Below are 21,034 nucleotides of genomic sequence, written 5' to 3'. Positions count from 1 at the left end.
TTTCATAAGGATGAGACGTTATGCAAGGAAATAAAACGCAAGACTTCTTTTGTTCGCCGTATTTTGATATTAGCTGTTATGATAGCGCTGCTTCCTTTAGTCTGAAATTCCACCTCTTTCTCGATGTAAAAATATGTTGTAGAAAAAAGTATATTGAACAAAATGGATAATCATGATGTATTATAGTAATCTAGACTTCTAGAGCCAACAACAATATAGAGTACCTAATCGAGAGACATCCTAGCTACTAGCAATAAAGAAAGGTAGTGCCCTTACCCAAAGAAAATTACATAATCTGTAACTTTAGGTATCACATTTTGGAGACCCGAAATTTACCTTTTTTTATCCACAACGAGGAAGCTCTTGGCCTGTATCTCACCTGATGGTAAGTGATGATCAGGCCGAAGGTGGAAGCGGGCTTCACCCGGAATCCTCAACCACGGAGGAACTGGCTATCTTACCTCTAACTGACGGAACACAACAATGCTGTACCTAAACATTGTTGTTACCTAACTAACATGCAACTTAAGCACTGCGGTATCATAAGTTATTGTATAAGCTGGTATTTTGCATCAATACTGTATAAGTAGTCCGAAATGCTGTCGACAGTACATTTAGGCCAGTAGCAAATTACTAACTATTAAATGATATTAGATGGCTCTGGACCTTACTTCTCATCGTCATCATCCTCGTTGCTCCCCGAGGCTGTGTTCGTAGGCTTATCTTCTTGGTAGGAGCCGTCAAACCTCTGCGTCTGGGCCAGGTTCTCGATGACGACAGCTGCTGTCCCGCTGGAGACCGCAGACCCGAGAGCTGATGACGTCTTCTTGGCTATCCTCTGCTTTTTCGCTCTTTGCCTTATGGCCTGAAAAGTGACGTGGTGTATGAACAACTTGTGCCTTTATAACTTCGGTTTAAGTTAGAACTCGAGAAAAAGATTTTGGAAATACAAGTGTGCCAAGTGGGCCAAGTCGCAAGATGACTCGCCTATTAACGAGTTGATAGTAATCCACTGCAATACATTAAGACATTAAAAGCTAGCCGTTTTCATAACGACCATTCCCCCTGCTCTCATAATCTCATATTATTCCAATAGCAAGAATGTTATGGGTCATGGGTTCTTTTGTTTTACTCTGATTTAATGTGAACTCTGTGGGTAAAGTTTATGTCTTTTATAGCTCTCTTATAAACTCCTCTAGCACTTTTTCATAGCTCAGATGTCGATTGATATTGGAATCGAGAAGTTGAGTCGACAATGGAACTGGGTCGCGGGTTTTTCTTCAGTGAAGTCGTTTATTGGTTTAAGAGCTCTTGTTATGAAGAATCGACTGCTTCAGAAAGGGGTATTGCTAAAGAGCAGTCCGTCTGCTGGGTTATTGAACAGGGCTAGAAATGGGAATCAGTTTTATATACAGGTAACTAGGTTATAAAAACTGTAATTGTAAAATTAAAGCTAAAACAGCTGCTAAGTTTACCTTGCCAACGAGCTACAGGTTATGCGAAATATTAGTGTGATAAGTACATGGAAAGGCAGGTACATTTTCACTATTATCTAATTTTAATAAAACTTCTGTTCAGGTCGGAGCTGGGTAATCGGTGAGTTTTGGGAAATACATAATTCCATAATTTGTCCACAATTGATTCAACATCCCCACTCAAAGTGTGATCGTCCAGGGAAATTCTCAGTAATTTGTATTACTGTTCAATACCTATTTTAACACTTCAAAACGAAGTTATCGGGAAAGCTGACCAATATTCAGTTATTGAAATCTGATTACTCAATTCCTCGCTGATACAAACAACTTGCGTAACGGGAAAATTTAATTTTCATCCATAATTCGGTGAAAATTTCGTTTTCGTTTCATGTATTTTGCTGAGTCTGGTTATAAGTGATTCAAATTGCTTTGGTGTCGTATAATGAAAATTTGCGTTAAGAAGGTTATTATAAGATCGTACGAAGATTAATTAAATTATGCTCTTTGTGCCAAGAGAGTAATCTGATTCATCTTCTGACAAAATTTTTCGGTGAATTAATATTTCTTTTGGGAAATTGTTTCTCTTTTTAATCTAATTTTAAATTAATGCCAGCTGTACTAAACTCTCAGCTATTTAAAATAACTTAGGTATTGCTTTCTTCTAAATAATCTCTATCTATAGCACTAAATCTAGTAGACGTATAGCCTGGGAACTGAATCTGGAGCCCCTGAATACACAAAGTCCAAATGTTAACACTAGAATATCACGGAAAGATTAAATAGGGTGTTTAATTTACTAGCTTAATTTTAGGGTGAAGCGTAGAATCATGTTTACTCGTCTTTACTAGCTCACATAGAAATTATTTTGTAACATTATTAAATTAAGAAAATAATCTTTGTTACAACCAACCATCCTTTATGGCAATCCGCGATAACTTAAGCCTATTACGTCTTTCTTATCAAAGGGTCGGCCGAACACGACCGAATAATATTTTCCTTACTTATTGACAGGTCTATTAGCGCAGACAGATGGACGAGAGTCGTGATCTGATTAAGGAATTACGGGAATAACAATATTATTGGATATCACGTAAGTGGTAGAACTAGTTTGGAAATAAAAGCTGATAAAATTTAAGCATTCTATTATGCTTAAATTTTTAAGAGTCTCGTTTATAAACAAAGTCACAAGCTTTTTGTATTTGCTTGTACACACAGTCGGTGCTATAAAAAAAATTTAAACTGCCTACATCCAAAACTATCCAAAACTTTTGAATCGGTTACGGTTTCGGATATCCGAAAGTTTCGGTTACGGTTACGGATATTCACAAAATCCCTGCTCTGAGCCTTTTTAAGCGCAAATAATTATGCTCTACGAGTTTAAACTAGCAGTACATTAAGATTTTAAACTTTCGCGTTCCATTTCAACTAAAATAGAAAGATACGGGTCTTAACGCGACATTTGAAACGTCAAGCCGTGAGTACATTATGTAACTCAGTCATAAATGTCGCATTAAGACCCTTGTCTTTCTACTTCAGTAGGTACATTAAGGTTCAAAGTCAATGTCGTGCTATTTGTGGCAGATTGAGGTGCGAGCGATTGTAAGATTTGAACGCCTGGTTGAGTCTCATTCGATCGATTCCTGATATTTCCCAAATTAGCTCTATTATACTTACCGAGCACTGAAAAGGGATTCGCAGAGAGGTATTCCTAAAATGCAAGCAACTTGTATGTATTAACACAGTTCTGTGGTATGCAAAATCTATTTTCGTTCTACTCTATTGAACCTGTCTCTGCCTTATAGAATAAGATACAGGTAAATGTAATATTGTATTAGTTTAGTTTAAGATCTCTTTGTAACTTTGTGACCTTATTTCCATACAAATTAATTAGCCTAATTGACTTACTTGAGCGTTGTAGACCTTTTTGAAGCTATATCTAGCGATATATGATAGGTTTCTAGACAGGGTAACATTCGTTTGTATATTATATCGATTGATACATATCTGCTGTTATGTAGTCTGAAGACAATTAAATGATCGTGATATACAGGATGTGTTTTTGTTAACAAGAACCGTCTCGAAAGTTATAGGAGACGTTTGAACAAGGTTTTTTTACTAATAAAGTAATACCACAGAATACATAATAGTAGCAACAGAAATTGCACTTTTTTGATCAGGATCAGATGCCGACATTTTAACGGTAATAATAATAATGCAAAATTTCCAACGAACCTGGTGCATTCGAAATCGCACCTTAATACTACGCTCACAAGAGCGCAATTTTTTTGTGATCATAATTTATCTACCTCGCAGCTCAAGCGTCAGGGTTGTATAAGCAAAGTAAAATAAATAAAAACTTAATTTTAAGAAGCATTTATTGTATTTACGATTGGTAAACGTTAATCTAGTGGTGTTTGTATTTCGTACCATCTCCAAAGTACCTATTAATAAACTTCAGTGTTGCGATAATTCGAAATTGGACAAACGTTTTAAAAGGTGTAGTGTCGGAAACAAGACACGGTGAAGTAAAGTTAATGTTTTTATTAGCTAAAATTGTAATTGCCTCGCTCTATATTACATGGTTTCATATATCAATATGTGGATGACGTAGTGGGATGTGTTACCACATAAATAATACATAAGTCTAGTAGATAAGTTAATTTCTGTAACACATTTGTTTGTAATTCCTAAAATAAATAAATAAAATAATGTTTTTGCTACAGCTTTTTATCATAAGTATTTCAAATTTATTTAAAAAATGCAGTTATTTTTAATTATTTAAATTACTACAGTTAATTATTATTTCTAAATATTACGATTTTCCATTATAAAGACGAATAACAGTGCTGTTGGAACAATAAACCTTGATTGCGACGATGATCGACCGAGCGTGTATAGGTACGCGTGTGTACACAGGCGCGTGGCAGCCCTGACTGATTTGCAACTTGCAGTTGTCGCGCGCTGTAGGTAATTATCTCGGCCGGCATAGGCGAGTGACAGAGGCCTGGTAATACTTAGTTAAAATTTTATTTATATTTTTCTTGTAATTACTTTCATGTGTATTACCTACCACCCCTGAGATGGGCGTTGTTTTACAAAATCACATCTGTAGAATTAAAAATGACGTAGGTGGTGTTATTGAACAGGCACTGCGACTTCTGACCCAAGTGTTGTTTAGCCCCCGGACTATTCTCGCCTGCGTATTAATGTCTTTACGGACCACCTAGTTAATAGTCAAGTATTTTTTTCACTCACCTTAAAAATATTGTAATATAGAAACATCATGATGATGCACGGTATATAAAAGGACCCCAGTGACGAGTATATGACGTAGTTGGTGTTATTGAACAGGCACTGGTCGGGGCTTCGGTCCGGGGTGTTGTTTAGCCCCAGGACTATGGGGGAGCCAATAGCCCCGGAGACCAGCCACGCCACGCCGATCATGAGCCATACCCGGCCGTTGCTTTTGTGCTTGGCGTACTTTATTGGCTGCGTTACAGCTATGTACCTGTGAAAAAATAACAGGATAAGTAACTGGAAATGTAAGGCAATTAATGTTAATAACTTCTTCTAAAAACCAGCCGATTTGTTGTTTTGAAGTAGTGGTGAGGCAAAGTGTATTTAGTTTAATACTTTACTGTAATAACGACAGTGTTGTACGATGGTAAGACACGACACCCTTTAAGTGAGTATATTATAACTCGCACTTTACCGATTTTTAAATTAGGAAAGATTGATCCTTAGAGGGTCCATTTATCATTTCTTCAGCTGTCTCAGCGGTGACAAAAGTAAATTATTTTTCTCTCAAAAAATTCCCCAAGATTTTACAAACCTACTTAATTAACGGATTTAAATTTACATAGGCCTACTTAATACGAGTATAAAGCATGGTGGTATTCATTAAGATTTCATATAGTCCAGTAGAATTAGCTTTTAAATCGGAAATAATTCCTACAAAAGATTTTATTGTTTTAATGGCTTCATTGGTTGCCCATTAAGACTCTCCTAAGTTTTCGACTTCGATGGAGTTGTGCTTAAGTGGTGGGGGCCCCCGAAAGGGGCATTTTTTCGGTTTTCCGGTTATACCGCGTAAAGGACTTACCCTATCAAAAAGTGGTCTTCATGACGGTTGAAGGGCACTTAATCCTGCATTGAATAAGACCAAATTCATATGTTTTGGACAAACCGTTCTCGCGCTAAAGTTCGGCAAAGTAGAAAATATACGTATAATTAATGACCCTCTCCATGTCCAATGGTTTGTTACCCACAGGCTTCCAAGCCTTGAAAAGGGCCACCTCAACCAGTGTAACCCTATCAAGGCTTACGAGCTTGATGCGCCTATCCTTGTTCGTCCCAGCCGTTCCTTAACTGCGGTTGATGCACCTCTTCCTGGCACTCACCTGAACGACTCTGTGTTACCTACTGTGGCTGCCCCTCTTCCTTGTATCCTCCTGCATGACTACGTTGCCTAGCCGTATGCCTGGTCTAAGGTTCGACGCCAAAAATCAACAACAACAAGTTCATATTAAAACGCTAAAGAGTTTTTTGTTTGTTTGTTTGAACGCGCTAATCTTAAGAATTACTAGTTTGATTGAAATCATTATTTTTGTGTTGAATAGCTCATACATTGAGGAAGGCTATAGGATATATACAATCACTCTACGACTAATAGAGGCGAAGCAGTAAAGAAAAATGTTGCAAGCACGGGAAATAGTATTTAAACTATTTTCACTCGTACGAAGTTAATTTTGTGGCGTCGAACCTTGGACCAGGCATATGGCTAAGCAATGCAATCGTACAGGAGGGTACAAGGAAGAGGGGCAGCCACATTAGGTAACACAGAGTCGTTCAGGAGAGTGCCAGGAAGAGGTGCAGCAACCGCAGTTAAGGAACGGCTGGGACGAACAAGGATAAGCGAATCAAACTCGTGAGCCTTGTTAGGGTTACACTGGTTAAGGCGACCCTTTACAAGGCTTGGAAGCATGTGGGTAACAAGCCATTGGACGTGGAGAGGGTCATTAATTATACGTATATTTTCTACTTTTCCGAACTTTAGCGCGAGAACGGTTTGTCCAAAACATATGAATTTGGTCTTATTCAATGCAGGATTAAGTGCCTTTTAACCGTCATGAAGACCACTTTTCGATAGGGTAAGTCCTTTACGCGGTATAACCGGAAAACCGAAAAAACGCCCCTTTCGGGGGCCCCCACCACTTAAGCACAACTCCGTCGAAGTCGAAAACTTAGGAGAGTCTTAATGGGCAACCAATGAAGCCATTAAAGCAAAAAAATCTTTTGTAGGAATTATTTCCGATTTAATCAATTTTTGTGTTTAATTCTACTGGCCTAATAGTGAATTAATTTTCCAAAGAAATATCGCTCATTTTCATCCACTGCTTTTCTTCATTGATTAAATATGTATTAAAGTATCACTTACACATCCCCGGATAAGGGAACCGGGTCAAATCTGGCCCAAACACGGCCCAGTGGGGCGCAAACGATACTCCGGGTTCGCTTGATTAGCTACCCGAGTCAAATAACTTGTACTTAAATATTCATGTTAAAACGTCTAAACCACTACCCTGTGGACAGAGAATTAATAAAAGGCTGTCTGAAGTTAGCTTGAGATCAAAGGAAATTATTCGATGCCTAAATAAAAAACTCACTGGCCCATCTACTTACAAAGAACAAATTTAGTGAGCTCCTTAAAATTTATGAAACTTAAGTAATTTCGGATAAACACACAAACGGTTTCAAGTGCCCTTGATTTTGACTAGATTCTGTTATAATTTATGGACGGCAAGACGCCATTTTAGTTAACATAAATTTATGTTGTCCCACGATGACAAGGGAAATAATAATGTATAGTTTCGGGATTACATTTCGACTATACGGCTTACAATCTTGAAAATTTATTTACTTCATACTTCTGTGCCTGTTTTGTATAGACGACAGCTGATCATACTAAACATTTTTGATGAAAATTGACTTTTATTAATACAGTTACTTATGATTGACGTCCGTCGTCGTGTGTACGCAAATGCCTCACAAATCGCGAGCTCATAAATATTAAGCGTTACCATTTAACCGCACATCCATTGAATAAGTAAGAAGAATTTGTTTACTAATCAATCACAAGACTTTACTTCTGTACCTAACTACTAAAATACAGACATTTGTTAGTTTTGTCGCATTTTCCTTATAGCCTTTAGTCTTCAGACGATAACGAGCTATTCCGTAAGAAACAGTAATAAAAACTTTAGGCAAAGTTTTATTGCTAATTCATTTCTACTACAGATCAATCAATTTATATTTACTCCTACAAGAAAACTAACCAGTGTAATTGGATAACGGAACTACCATAAAAATAGCTCTACGAAAACTCCGCCGGACTATGTTTTCACGGATACTTCGGATAACATTTAGTGTAAAACTGTGAATTTTGACGGATACAGATCGGATTTGGATCGGACGTTGTGTGAAACCGCTCTAAGGTTAAATATAACAAAACACCAGAGATATTATGTGATTTGTTGGTGAAAGATGAGATACCTACATAAAAACTATGTTACCTACTTCGTAATTATTTTGAGCGTGCATGAATTTATATTCTAGAAACTTTTTATTTTATTCTGCCCTGTATGATAACAACGGATGTTTAAACCGGGTATGATTATAAGCAATGAGGCGCGTGTAGTCGTATCGAATAGTTTGCGGCCCACTGGGCCAGCCTTGCTGCCCGATTTGACCCGGTTCACTTGCCCGGGAGGCCGGTTAACCCTTAACCAGTGGAGAAAAATATTTTTCATTTATTTTTTGAACCTTATGTCAACGGTCTAGAGTTCAAATTGTAGTAGCATAAATTCAGCTACTATAAGTAAAGGGGTAAATTGCGTACGCTCTTGTCTTTTATAGGACGCCTGACGAGGGACTTGGATATTATGATGTAAAAGTTATGTTATTTATTAATTATATCACTTGGCACAGACATAATTAAATCAGAACTCTTATGCTACATGTTGCAGTATCAAAATAAAAACAGTAAACACAAACAAAATTGGGGCTCTATATTTTTAGATATGCTTTTATATTGATTCACAATAAAAATAAGAAAATTATTTTAATAAAGGACAGTCTGTCCTTTGTCCAGCAGTGGACGTCTTTCGGCTGAAACGAACGAAAGGACAGTATGAGACACACGTTACCTTATAGATACCTTTAGTCTGCGTTAAATTAAGCATTTAACTTGAAACTTTAACATTGAAAAGTCATAAATCTTTATTATTACTTTACTTTTAAAGTCAATTAAGTAAATGCTTCGTTTTCTGAAGCAATTTCTTTTTTCACCACGATTGATATCAACGCATTTTCAATCCATACATCCAACGGCGAAGCGTTCACGTTCGTGACGTGTTCTGAAAGTCAAACGAAGCAATAGCACTCTCTTTACTATACAGGGTGAATATAAAAGTGTATTACGTTCTTTTAAAGTGCGCAGAAACTTGAGTAAAGAATAAGATAAGACAAACGTCTGGCACTTCATTGGTATCTTGTTAACGTGAGCTTGTATGTGCTATCTTCTCAGGATTTTTATTGATACTGAAGAAAATTACTGGAACAACGATTTTTCTGCTTCTTAAGTTTTAAAGTAAGGTTGGGTTGCACCATCTTACTTTAACTGTAACAAACGTCAAGCTCCATACAAAAATCACCGGTTATTGTTATAGTTACGGTTAAAGTAAGGTGGTGCAACTCAGCCTTGGTCACTGACCTCTGTTTTATTTTTGCTAAAGGTCAGTTTGCAAGTGACTTTTTGTACAAGACATAACTAAAACTTGAGTCTTTTATGTTTTAATATGAAATTAGTAGGTATTATTGTAGAATTTAGGATCTCTACTCGTATAATTGTAGTTGAAAGAATGTCCAGAATTCAGTTTAAACACGAATTAAAGTCCGTATTGCGAAACGATGTCCAAAACTAGAGTCAACCCTTTTAACTAATTAAATTCCAAAATTTAGACTAATTACAGCTTTACATTCTTGAGAGTAGAATCCAGACGAGATACACTTGAAAGTAGTGACGTAATAAGGACCTTATGCCCGTTTGCACCATCAATCCCTAATTTTTAAGTGACCCCTATAAGTATCTTAATTTTTTTGACAATTCCACACAGCGCTATAGATAGCGCTAGCTTAACGGATATACTACAAAGTCATACTTTTTAAAATAAATACATTATTATAACACCCAGACCCGTCACAGAAATTAAAATTCATCATTTCAATTTCTGCCCGGCCGGGAATCGAACCCGAGACCTCTCGGCATAGTAGTCCGTTTTAGAACCACTACCTACATTATACGGCCTATGGTAACACATAACAGGAATTTTGTTTTCATTCTGGTCACTTAAAAATTAGGTATTAATGGTGAAAACAGGCATTAGTTAGACCTGGTTTCCACCAATACGGAGAGGAGAGAGATGTGTTTGTTCAAATAACCAATCAGATTTCCAAATCGAAGCTGAGCGGAGACTTGACGTGAAAATATCGAAATCTGATTGGTTATTCAACCACATCGCCTCTTTTCTCCGCTTTGGTGGACTCCAGGTCTTAGACTAAGAGAAATAGCTAAAAAAACAAACTCACCTATCCACAGATATGGCGACCAGGTTAAATATACTGGAGGTGGAGCACGTGACGTCCATCGCGATGTAGCAGTCGCAGACCACCGCTGGCAGACCCCATACAGCATTGAACTGTTGGATGAGACATGGAGTTAGATAATATTCCTAAAAGACATGTTAAGGGGCATCTTAACGGGCAATATTCTGCAATATGGTGGCCTTACATCTTGCAGGTCTATTGCAACAATTATGACCCAGTCAGCTATTAGATCAAATGTGCGAGTAGGTATGGCAGTAACCTACTGGCGGTGAGTCGCAGCGATAGGACCTTTGGTGGGAATAGTCCCGTAGATCTAGGATACAATCCGTTTAAGCGATGTGAGCAGAAGGTAAAATAGTTTCAAAATATTTATCAATACAGAAGAGAAAATAATCGTTAAATATTTTCATAACATAAATAAAAACAGCTATTATTTGAGTTTCTTAAACCTAATCTGTTTTATGTTATTAAATAAAAAAAATATTTAATAACATAAAACAAACATCATCTAAGTAAACATCCGTCATAATTAATATTGCCCCTAAAACAAAAGAAATTCGGGGGCACTGACCGATGTCAAAACAGTCAATTGAAACGGGCTAGATGTTTGCCAATATTAACCGTTCGCGTAGCCATTCATTTGTTTCGAGTCCCCAGAGATAACAGCCAGTGTTGCCACATCTACAGGTTGAAATAACACAACCCATCAAATTAATTTCAGCGGGAGTAAATGGAGGTTCACTAGTACTGTTTACCCGATCGAACAAGGAAAATATTTCTGTGGAAATGGAATTGATAGTTTTCAACACAGGTTATCTAGGTACTCTTTATAAATGGTCGCTTCTATAAAATGATAACATACAATATTTCTTTATTGGTTTTGTCGTTTCCTTTTTACATTTTTTTATTAAGGACAATCTGCCATATGGAGTGTTGCTGCCACACTGATTCTGTTGTTTTCCTGACATTTAGATGATGCTACAATATTATTTTGCAAATTGTGAAAACTCGTAATTTTTAAGGTTATGTGTAGACAATAAGGAGCCGTTATAGTTCCGACACGTACTTACTTCTTGTTCGCAAAATAACATACAAGGAAAAAATATAATTTTGGGATTGATGTAATAATATTTCTCTAAAAATATATCTTACTCCTTTTAAGAGTTACAATATACAAAATAGCAACCCGGCCTTTAAAACATTCCTACGCTGGACATAGGGGTCGTGCCACCCGAATAATTTGGTGTGAAATGTCCAGTCCATATGGGACGTAGTTTTCATACCAAACTTGATGCTACACATAAACACAGACTATTCAGCATTGTTTAGTGACACGTACAAGTTTGTGAACTCCACTTATTGTTTTAGGAGACTTAGGGCGAGTTTCAGTAATTCCTTATGAAGTTTTAGATTAAGATCATCTAACAAATTAAGGCTTCTGGTCACTCTAATCACCGCGGAATAAATTAATTTGTTAAACAAAAGAAATTACTGCAGTGTTTTAACGTTAACTAAATTCAGCTTTTTGACGACGAAGCAAACACTCATCAGAATTTAAATTACCACTTAATTATCAATGCCCATAATGCTATACTAGTTTAATTTTAACGAATAACATTTCTGCAAACTAAGCTTACAACTTCAAGCAGATACAGCATAATTAATATTAGTTGCGAGTAATTATGTCTGTTTCTATTTTCCACCAGTAACAGAAAATCATTTTCATTGCCCTCGGGCTCCGTCATTAGAAGGTTTCATTTGGTCAAAGTTCACAAGCTCTGAATTTAAGTTATAAAACCAGCGAGGGCATAACAGATACGGCGTTTTGCGACGGCGTTTTTATCTTTACGCTCGATATTTTGTCTTAATTGAGCAGAAAAGTTGTCGAGTGGCGACCACGGCCCGGAAGACGTAGCAGGCCCCCTACTAGGTGGACCAATAATTTGGTAAAGGTCGCGGGAAGCACCTGGATGCGGGCAGTGCAGGACTGGTGGAGGCCTTTGTCCTGCAGTGGACGTCATTTGGCTGAAACGACGATGATTATGATGATAACTATTTGCAATCAAGTGACTTGACATTTAATCGCACCAAACAGTAGGTAGGTAGGTACATTCACAAAAACATGTGCGTCTGGTAGAGTTCACCCAAACTATAAATATTCTTTGAACCAGACTAGTGCCGGCCTCGTGTCTATACTACATCGAACTCAATGTAGCAATGTGGCATTCAATGCTGGTTTGCAGAGCATACCTAAGTTTAGATCGTTCGGTAAATTGAGAGAATTGAGTCTGCAGGAATCCGGTGACCGGATTAATAACCCGGATTTAGAAATACCGGATTAGTTTGTTTTGTGTTATGCTGGTTGGGAAATTGTAAATGAGAGCCATTAGATAAAATTTCAAATGGTGTCAATATTCACAAATGTTAAAGATGCCAGACGCATGTAATCATGATCATCATCATCATCATTTCAGCCATAGGATGTCACTGCTGAACATAGGCTTCCCCCAATGCTTTCCATGTTGTTCGATTGGTGGTGGCCTGCGTCCAGCGGTTCCCTGCTAAATTATGATATTCTAAAAAAAACAGGAACAATCACATTAATTAGATATTGGGATCAACAGCTCTACTCATGAAAGAAGTTTTTAGCGTACTAAAACTATGATTTTGTTAGTTAAAATGTATTTTAAAGACAGCTTAACTTTTAGCTCTTTTAAATACTTATTATGAGCAATGTTCTTACTAACAGAATAACAGGTACCAGAAAATTAATTAAGTAACGATATTTATTCAAGTTCATTAATAATTTCAATTTACTTCTTCAACGTTTGCGATGTAAATTACAGAGAGTTTCATTAAACCTATTATATTAAATCAGTCCGAGTACTTAGTACTTTAGAATGTCAAGGTAGGATATTAAAAAGGATCCGTTGAAGTACTTATAATGGTAATTTACAAAGCGAAATGTTTATAATTTCAAAATTACTGTGCTTAATTTCTGAACCCGAAGGATAAAGGGCATACAAGATCAGCCTGCTTTACGGGTTTTGAGCTATCTTAATTAGTTTCGTAATTAAAAATTATGAAAGAAGATGTACGTATGTGTAGGTTTAATCAAAAGCAATGATTGTTTTAAATAATTAACTATGGCGTGGTTTTGGGTGTACCGGGTTACAACATTAGCTGCGGTCGCGGGTTCGATTCCAATGTTAGTGTGATAAGTAATAAGAATCTATCAGCGATAAAGGCGTTAATAAGTGTGAAAAGTCGTACTTACATCTAACTATTGGGTAAATGGGTGTATCCATTTCACTGTGACGTCTAACGAATTCGTAATAGGGGTTTTAAAGGTCATAAAAGTCATGATATTTTCTGCAAATACTCAAGTCTAGTAAAGCGCTTTTACATGTCCCAGTCTAACTTTAACCCTTAAGTGGATTAAAATAATCTGATGTGCTGTCGAGTGTAAAATCTCTGCATATTCGGGTCTACACATAGAGTAATAAAGCCTAGATAGATACGCTGGCTATCTATCTACGAAAAGTGAAGAAACTTTTAGTGCACCATTCTGGTCCACTTGAAACTTGAAACTTTTTTATTTTAATTAAATGTCTTATTAAATAATTTTTAATTAACAAATAATAACATTTTATTACGGTAAATGTGGATAACAATCTCTTACTGTCGAAAAAATCGCCTTAGTTTAAACATTTTTAACAAAGTAACAGTAATGAAATAAAATTTGACAGTAATGACATAACATTTTTGCCTCACCCTTGACGAAGGCTTTGTATGAAGACTATCCATCTAGGTTTTATTAATCTAAGGGTCTACATTAATACTAAGAACCAAATCTAAAGATTTATAGTCCATTTTCGGGCCGATTGTAGCCTAAATCCACGCGGCCATTGACGTAATGTGCACTCTATTGATGGTCGATCCCAAGATTCGGGCCTCGGGTAAATCGACGCAATCGATGCTTGAAAGACTCATTCGATTTGTAATAATGACGGACGATTTTCAGGGTACAGTCAGTCAGGTTTCTATCGTTACTTTATGAGTGTATCGTAGAATTATTACGAGAAACAATTCAAATAGGTAACCTAACCGCTGTATGTTTATGGGGAATTATAAAACGAGCGACTAAAAAATAACGTTGCGACTGATGATGGCATACTGTTTTAATACCTTGAGCGGTATGAATTTGAGTAAGCGAAAAATTTACCAAACTAACGACGAATATTGATCAATAATAAAATCCAGAACGAGCTTACAAAATGTGGGTTTTGATTATTACATTTCAGACATAAAAATACTATCCGGGCGACTAAATTACTAAGTGAGCGACTAGAAATACAGAGAGGGCAACTTTAATATGAAGATACATTAGTTTTTTCTAATTGAGGTTTTATTGAACGAACTACAAAAAAGTTAATTCTAAGCAAAGTTTTGTGAGCTGCTTTATTAATGATTATTGGTTACTGATATTATATTTGAGGTCTCATGTTTTTTATTTTGATACGCTTTATTAATGAAAACTACAGATTGTTACATCGCGCGAATTCGAATGGGGGCGGGGCGACTGTCCCGAATTTTTAACAAAATATGTATGCAAACACGTTTTGAGTCTAGCAATTCGGCTCAAACTAACAACACCGCCACTGGAAGCAAACCAAGAGCAAAACTGATACCTATTGGACAAAAAAGAAAACGAGGTCGGCCCGCTAAGTCCAAGCCAGCACTTATCTTACAGTGACGATGAGTAAGTAGAGCTCCTCAATCCTCATAGGTACCAATCAATGAACCTTATTAATAAGATTACTTTTTTTTGGGTTGACAGAAGCGACTTATTTTATTTTGTTTTTTTTTGTTGATTCGATTTAAGAAAATACAAATTTATTTCATTTTTCGTAATACATTGTTTCATTTGATTACCTAACCTTAAATTTTAATGATTTATTTTTTTCGCTACTAGAATAGTGTTCCGTCAAATATTTATTTCATAAGATCATTTTTTATTTAAATGTGGGCTCATAATACGCTGCTCATAATAGTATTTTTCAAAGTAGTTTTTGCATTCGAAACACTTCATAAAAGTTAAAAATACCGCTCAGTATAAAAAAAGCATTTGCCAAATATTGAAAAAAAATGCAGGACCTAACGTTGACACTCAATGAAATATTAGGTCGCTCAAATATTATGAAGCTTCTCATTTTGTATTTTAAGGAACTCAATATTTTTTTGTAACTTGCTGTTCTTTTGATTTTTCGTCACTCGCACTCAGTCGCTCACTTAGTAATTCTTTAGCCCACATTAATTATTTTTGACACTTACAACATAAATTTACAGTCACTCGTTTAAATACTACCCTATGTTTATACGAGTAAGCCTACATCTGAAATATTTCAGAAATGTAAACAGTGTTTAGATTTTTGTATTTACTGAATACAACTGCTATTGACTTTCTGAAATGGGATTTCTAGCCACTATAATATCCAAAACATTATTTTTTTTACAAAAATTATGTTCCTCAGATAGGTCCTATAAACTCCTTTAGTTTTTCAATCGACTATAACCAGAGTTCTGGATAATACATAATTTACTTGATAAATAGTTTCAAGCGATTTGTTTCAATAATTTCGATAGGTAAGCCCTTTGGTTTACCTTTGCAAACATCTCAAAATTTTCCGGTACTTAGATATTTTGTAAGTACCTACGGCGTAAGCACTTGCTTACATGCATACGCTTGTATGCATTCAAAACGTTTCTTCAGATGTCGTCACTCAAACAGTCTCAAAGGAACAAAGTTCGTGCTCGACTTACTACGTACACGCATGACTGCATTCATGTTATTTTGATGTCAATCGTCCGTTTTGAACGCTTTATGGAGAGTAAACATGTGCTGAACCTCTTAGACAATATTCACTGAATTGTTTGGGATAATCAAAGCATTTTGTATTTGGTAAGGATAAGTTTGGCGCTTGATTCACAGAACAATGCCCAATTGCAAAGCCCATTGTACATGTGTATATAGGAAACCCTCGACGGGTTTCCTAATTTTAATCGCACCAAATGATTGCAATATGAGTTTCAAATATTGATTTGAATTCAAATTCTGAACAACAATTAAACATGAATTACGTTCAGTCGGCTACTTAGCAAATTTTTGACTACCTTTCAGAATTTATTCAAAAAGAGCTTCTTTTGAACATGCTAATTGTGTATCTTAGTGTTTATGTTTATTTTAATTACTCACCGTAATCCTCCTTTAGGTTTTGTTTAAAAGTTGCCGGAGATACGATGAAAAATAATCACCTACTTATTGGTTACGTGGTTGGTATCTACATCAGTATTTCGTTTTTTCGAGCAAGTTTTCCTCACTGTTATTACCGTGTCTTTCCTCAAAAATATAACTTTTTTCCTGATAAAAAACCTTGTAAAATAATAACCGTATTTTATCAAAATGTACCCCAAACGCGTGTAAGTAATATTTCCTACCCTTATAAATCATACCCACACTGTGGGGAAGCGTAGACAACGAAGATATCAGGCATCAGTCAATGGCTAATAGGTTTCAATAGATAAGCCCAATTTATCAATTTTACCTCTATCTAAAACGGGCATTGACCACTCAAATGTACGAATTTAATGAAGCTTTAAATGAAAGAACCGCCATGCCATTTCAAAACAATAAATTAATTACGGTATCTTTAAACTGTTTAATATTTTAGAAAAAATCTTACTATACTGCTTTATTTTAATAAAATAAGAGACCATGGGTCAAGAAATCCAACATCTTCTTATGGCAGCATATTTAGCGGCATAATTATTAGGCAGAGGAAAACAAAATATTGATTCAGTAACTACCTACATTATTATGACGTTCCCTGATAATGATTCATGCTAGTTTGTTTTGTGGCTCTTAGCTTATCAAAATCCATTAAGAATAAATTACTATAGGCACCACCATGGCCGTAGAAAAGACGAGAAAATTTATATCTGCCCGATGTAGTAGGTATAGTACCCAGCCACACGTTGGGCGCCAACCTTAGCAAGCGAATGCATAATTTAATTTCGCCCAAATGAGATGTTGATTTCCTTTGAGCTATGTATTCTGAGACTGACAGATAAATTACATCGCCCCATTCACTCGTTCACGGTAGAAAGTTATTATGTGGGAAGGGGGGTAGGACGTAGTACAGACGACAGCATGTCAAAGTAAACTGTAGCTCCTTAACTAGTTGAAATAAGACCTAATTTGCAATGAAAATGTAAAGTCTGATGTGCTGCACATTGCTTGTTTTATAGGGTTAACAACATCATCAAAATAAAAGGGGGTTGAACGGCTTTAATGAGTCTTACGTAATGTGGTTTACTCACGCATCGATGGTTTATCGACAGACTTCAGAGGACTCCAGTGTGAAAGAGAGAGCGAACCAATGGAATTCTTGTCAGTTTTATTGACTCTCTCTCTTTTGTATATCTGTCTTTGACTGATGTATAGGGGAGTGTAAATATAATTCATGGGTAAGTAAGCGATTGTTGATTACACCTATTGTTTTGATTGTTCCTACTATTGTAATCGTTTGTCATAATAGCTATTGTTGTATCAAAGGCAGGTCAACCATTGCCCCAAGTCAGAATAGACTTGGTTAGTTGAATTCAAATTCAACCATTCTACTGGCCATTGTGGAGTTGCTAGTTCGACCACCTGGGCCTTTTCATATTCACGAGTGAACTCGGTAAACGTTCGCTCTATTGACACTTCACATCCTACATTCAGTAAACTAGCATCCATTGTGTTCGGGTCATTAGAAATTCCGCCACAGAATCGCGTCAATTCAAACACGGTGTTAAACACGTCGAAAACGGAATGGGTAGCTTCAATCAAAGCCTGAAAGATCGATCGTGATCACTCCAGCCGGCGCTACATGCATTTACATTGCGTCGCGTGTCGGGTGTCGTGATCCTGTGGCGTAAAGGCCAATAAAACACTGAGGTTATTCCGAAAAATGTCCAAAGTTTCGAATGTTGCCATCCCTCTCACGCAAAGCGACATGTCAGCATGAACGACAGCGATAGATAGACGTGAAACTATGTAAACAGCGTATCAGAGTAGACCTGCATTGCAAAATCGAACAGGGATGGAAGAATAATAGGCCTTCATTGGAAAACGCTTTGCATCCAATTCTGCGGGATATAGGGCACATTTCAATTTACAATCACGCTTCTTGCTTGATAAATAGTAGCGAGCTTATGATGTTCCCTTGGGGTGGCCCTTTTTGTCCCTCGCATCATGTTAATATGCTAGTTGATAGAATATTTCACTCTGTCTTCAGGATTTTTATGAAAGTTTTACGCATAATGAATAGTTTGTATTAAATCTACTTTGTTTTGAAAGATTCCAAGCCTGTTTTACAGTGATAACATTAAAAAATAAATAGTTGCAAGCGATATCAGCCTAATAAAATAGTTAGCAAAGGTCCAAAAAGTCGAGCAGTTGCCAAAATATTTATAGGGAACCCTAAAAATGATGAAAGCGTTTTGATTGAATGATGTTTAAATAATAATAGTGGTTTACGATAGGTACCTACTTAGAGTAATATGAGAGAATCAACTTGAAGAAAAATTTAATATTAAACATTTTCGTTCACGAATCTCGTAGAGGGAAAATTCATCAAATTACAATCTTACACGGTCACCTTTAAACCCGTTTTACCTCCCTAATTTGGTTTGAAAACTGTTTCAAAGGCAAATGCTACAAGCTTTATGAAAGAAAGGTCTAAAGAATAAATAGTTATTTGCATAATATGACCCCGGGTCTGCTGTAATGTATGTGGGCCCACGCAGGGCCTATGGTAATGAGAAATGCTAGCTTAAGAAGAGTGAAGACGTGACCAGAAAAGATCAGCCACTACGTTTTTTGTATGCTGTCAACGGGCCCAAAGATGTTAAACAGACGAAGAAGATTGGAGTGAAAGCTTTCCAGTTCAGGTTCTTTGATAATGTGTACATTCTGAACAAAAAGAGACAAATTGCCAAAGATAAGGTAAGTGCCCCCTACTTCGGTATATTAAGGCTCTTAAGACTTTAACATTTTATTTAAAAATAACCAAGCATGGTATCAGTATGAAAGCTTTTGTATGCTAAACTTTGGTCTTTTGACAGTAAGTTAATACATAATTTATAGTTATATAGTTTGAACTTTTTTTTATATTAATTGTTCTGCGGACCTCTTGTTTGGATCCTGTTTCGTGACAAAATTTTGCTCTGTTTCTAAGTTCGTGAACTCATGTCCCCTATTTCGGGATAAGGTTTTATGCATCCAGTTAGGATATTTTAATAATGATTAAGGGTTTAATAAATTTAAAAACGATAATATAAATTTAGAATAAAATAATTGTGTGAAATTGACAATATTACTTACCTGAAATATTCATAAGAAATAATGTGAGTCTAGCTGATTTGTTAATTCTAACAATATGTAAAAATATTTATATAACCATTAGAAATGTAGGGTACGTATGTAAATTTTATGGGTACGAAGGGAGGGGGTGGGGTAAACTTTACACCCCCCCCCCACCCTCCCTTCGTACCCATAAAATTTTGATTTGTTATTTCTAGCGATATGTGAAAATATCGCGCAATTATATGACCATTAGTAATGTGGGGGGGGGAACTTACCCTCCCCCCCTTCGTACCCATAAAATTTTGATTTGTTATTTGTAACGATAAGTATGTGAAAATATTAACACAAGCCATTAGATGCTAGGGGTGGGATTATGAGGAGGGGGGGGGGGGGATACCCCCCTTCTCCCCATAATCCCACCCCTGGAGCTGTTTCAAGTGAGGGTAGCCCCCCCCCCTGAAAATAGCCCCAGATACGCCAATGACTCATAATAAAAAGTAAGTAATTAATTTCTTAGGTAGGTAAGCATTAAAAACTAAAAAATATGTCGATTTCTTTGATGGTATGTGTCATAAAAGTACCTAACACCATACATTTATATATCACGAACTTGGAAAAAAGTAACAATAATACGGTTCCTTGTTTCGTGATACTGATTATTCCATATTCCCCAAGTGAAATTCATGGATTATTGTCAAAATGTGTCAATTAACTATTATCTATCCCATATACAATACAAATAAACAAAGATAAATAAAACAAATCGAAATAAAACCAAAATTATGCTGGTACTACTTATGCTAATTTATCCTAAAATTGGTCATTTATGTGAACTTCAAACTCGTGTCATATAAATTCTAGTGAACGAAACATACACCGAATTTAGATCATGAGAAACTTAAATAAATGCATTATTTGTTTCATAACTTACATTTAAATTATCATAAATAATTATTTAAAAACCAGGCATCAAAATGTTATCCATAATATCCTTGAATCGGTAGTGTCACGAAATAGGGGACACCCGAAAAATAATATGTACGCTATTTCGTGAGTCAATTAATCGCAATTTTAAAGGAATGTTACGTTTTCATATAACTTTTTTCTAAGCCAAATCAATTGTCAAGGAACACATGAAACCACTATTACAAGTTTTATTTAAATGGACGTTCCTTCGCCTTTTTATAAGCTTAAGAAGTTGGAGCGCTAACCTTACGGTGAGAGCGACCTTTGCAAGCCGCACGGATGTTTTTGGCTCTCTGAGAGTTTGAAGCTTCGTATTGCTCTCATTTTTGGCGTCACAATGTTGGTACTTGGTTTTTTAGATAGCTTAAATAATAGAGTTTTTGTAGTAATGAAGAATTTTTATAAATTATATTCCATTTGCTTATTATTTGAGCTAGAAAAAAAACTTACGAACTTACGTACTATCACGAACTAGTAGCCGTTTACCTTAGGTATGTTAAAGTGGGTTTAAACCTTGATA

At 36.1% G+C, this 21,034-nt stretch overlaps 1 protein-coding gene across 1 annotated transcript in view; it reads right to left on the bottom strand.

The window, feature by feature from the left end:
- LOC135078120 (dopamine D2-like receptor) overlaps window positions 1–21,034 on the bottom strand; it is a 57,284-nt gene that overhangs the window by 13,596 nt on the left and 22,654 nt on the right. The window contains exons 3-5 of the mRNA XM_063972698.1: window positions 10,122–10,231; window positions 4,731–4,983; window positions 672–865 (exon numbers count right to left, since the gene is read on the bottom strand). Coding sequence (XP_063828768.1) covers window positions 672–865; window positions 4,731–4,983; window positions 10,122–10,231 — 557 coding nt within the window. The remainder of the gene's footprint in view (window positions 1–671; window positions 866–4,730; window positions 4,984–10,121; window positions 10,232–21,034) is intronic.

Source organism: Ostrinia nubilalis, chromosome 14, assembly GCF_963855985.1.
Source record: "Ostrinia nubilalis chromosome 14, ilOstNubi1.1, whole genome shotgun sequence".
NCBI lineage: Eukaryota > Metazoa > Arthropoda > Insecta > Lepidoptera > Crambidae > Ostrinia > Ostrinia nubilalis.
Note: the sequence above shows the minus strand (reverse complement) of the source record. Positions and strands in the feature narration are given on the sequence as shown.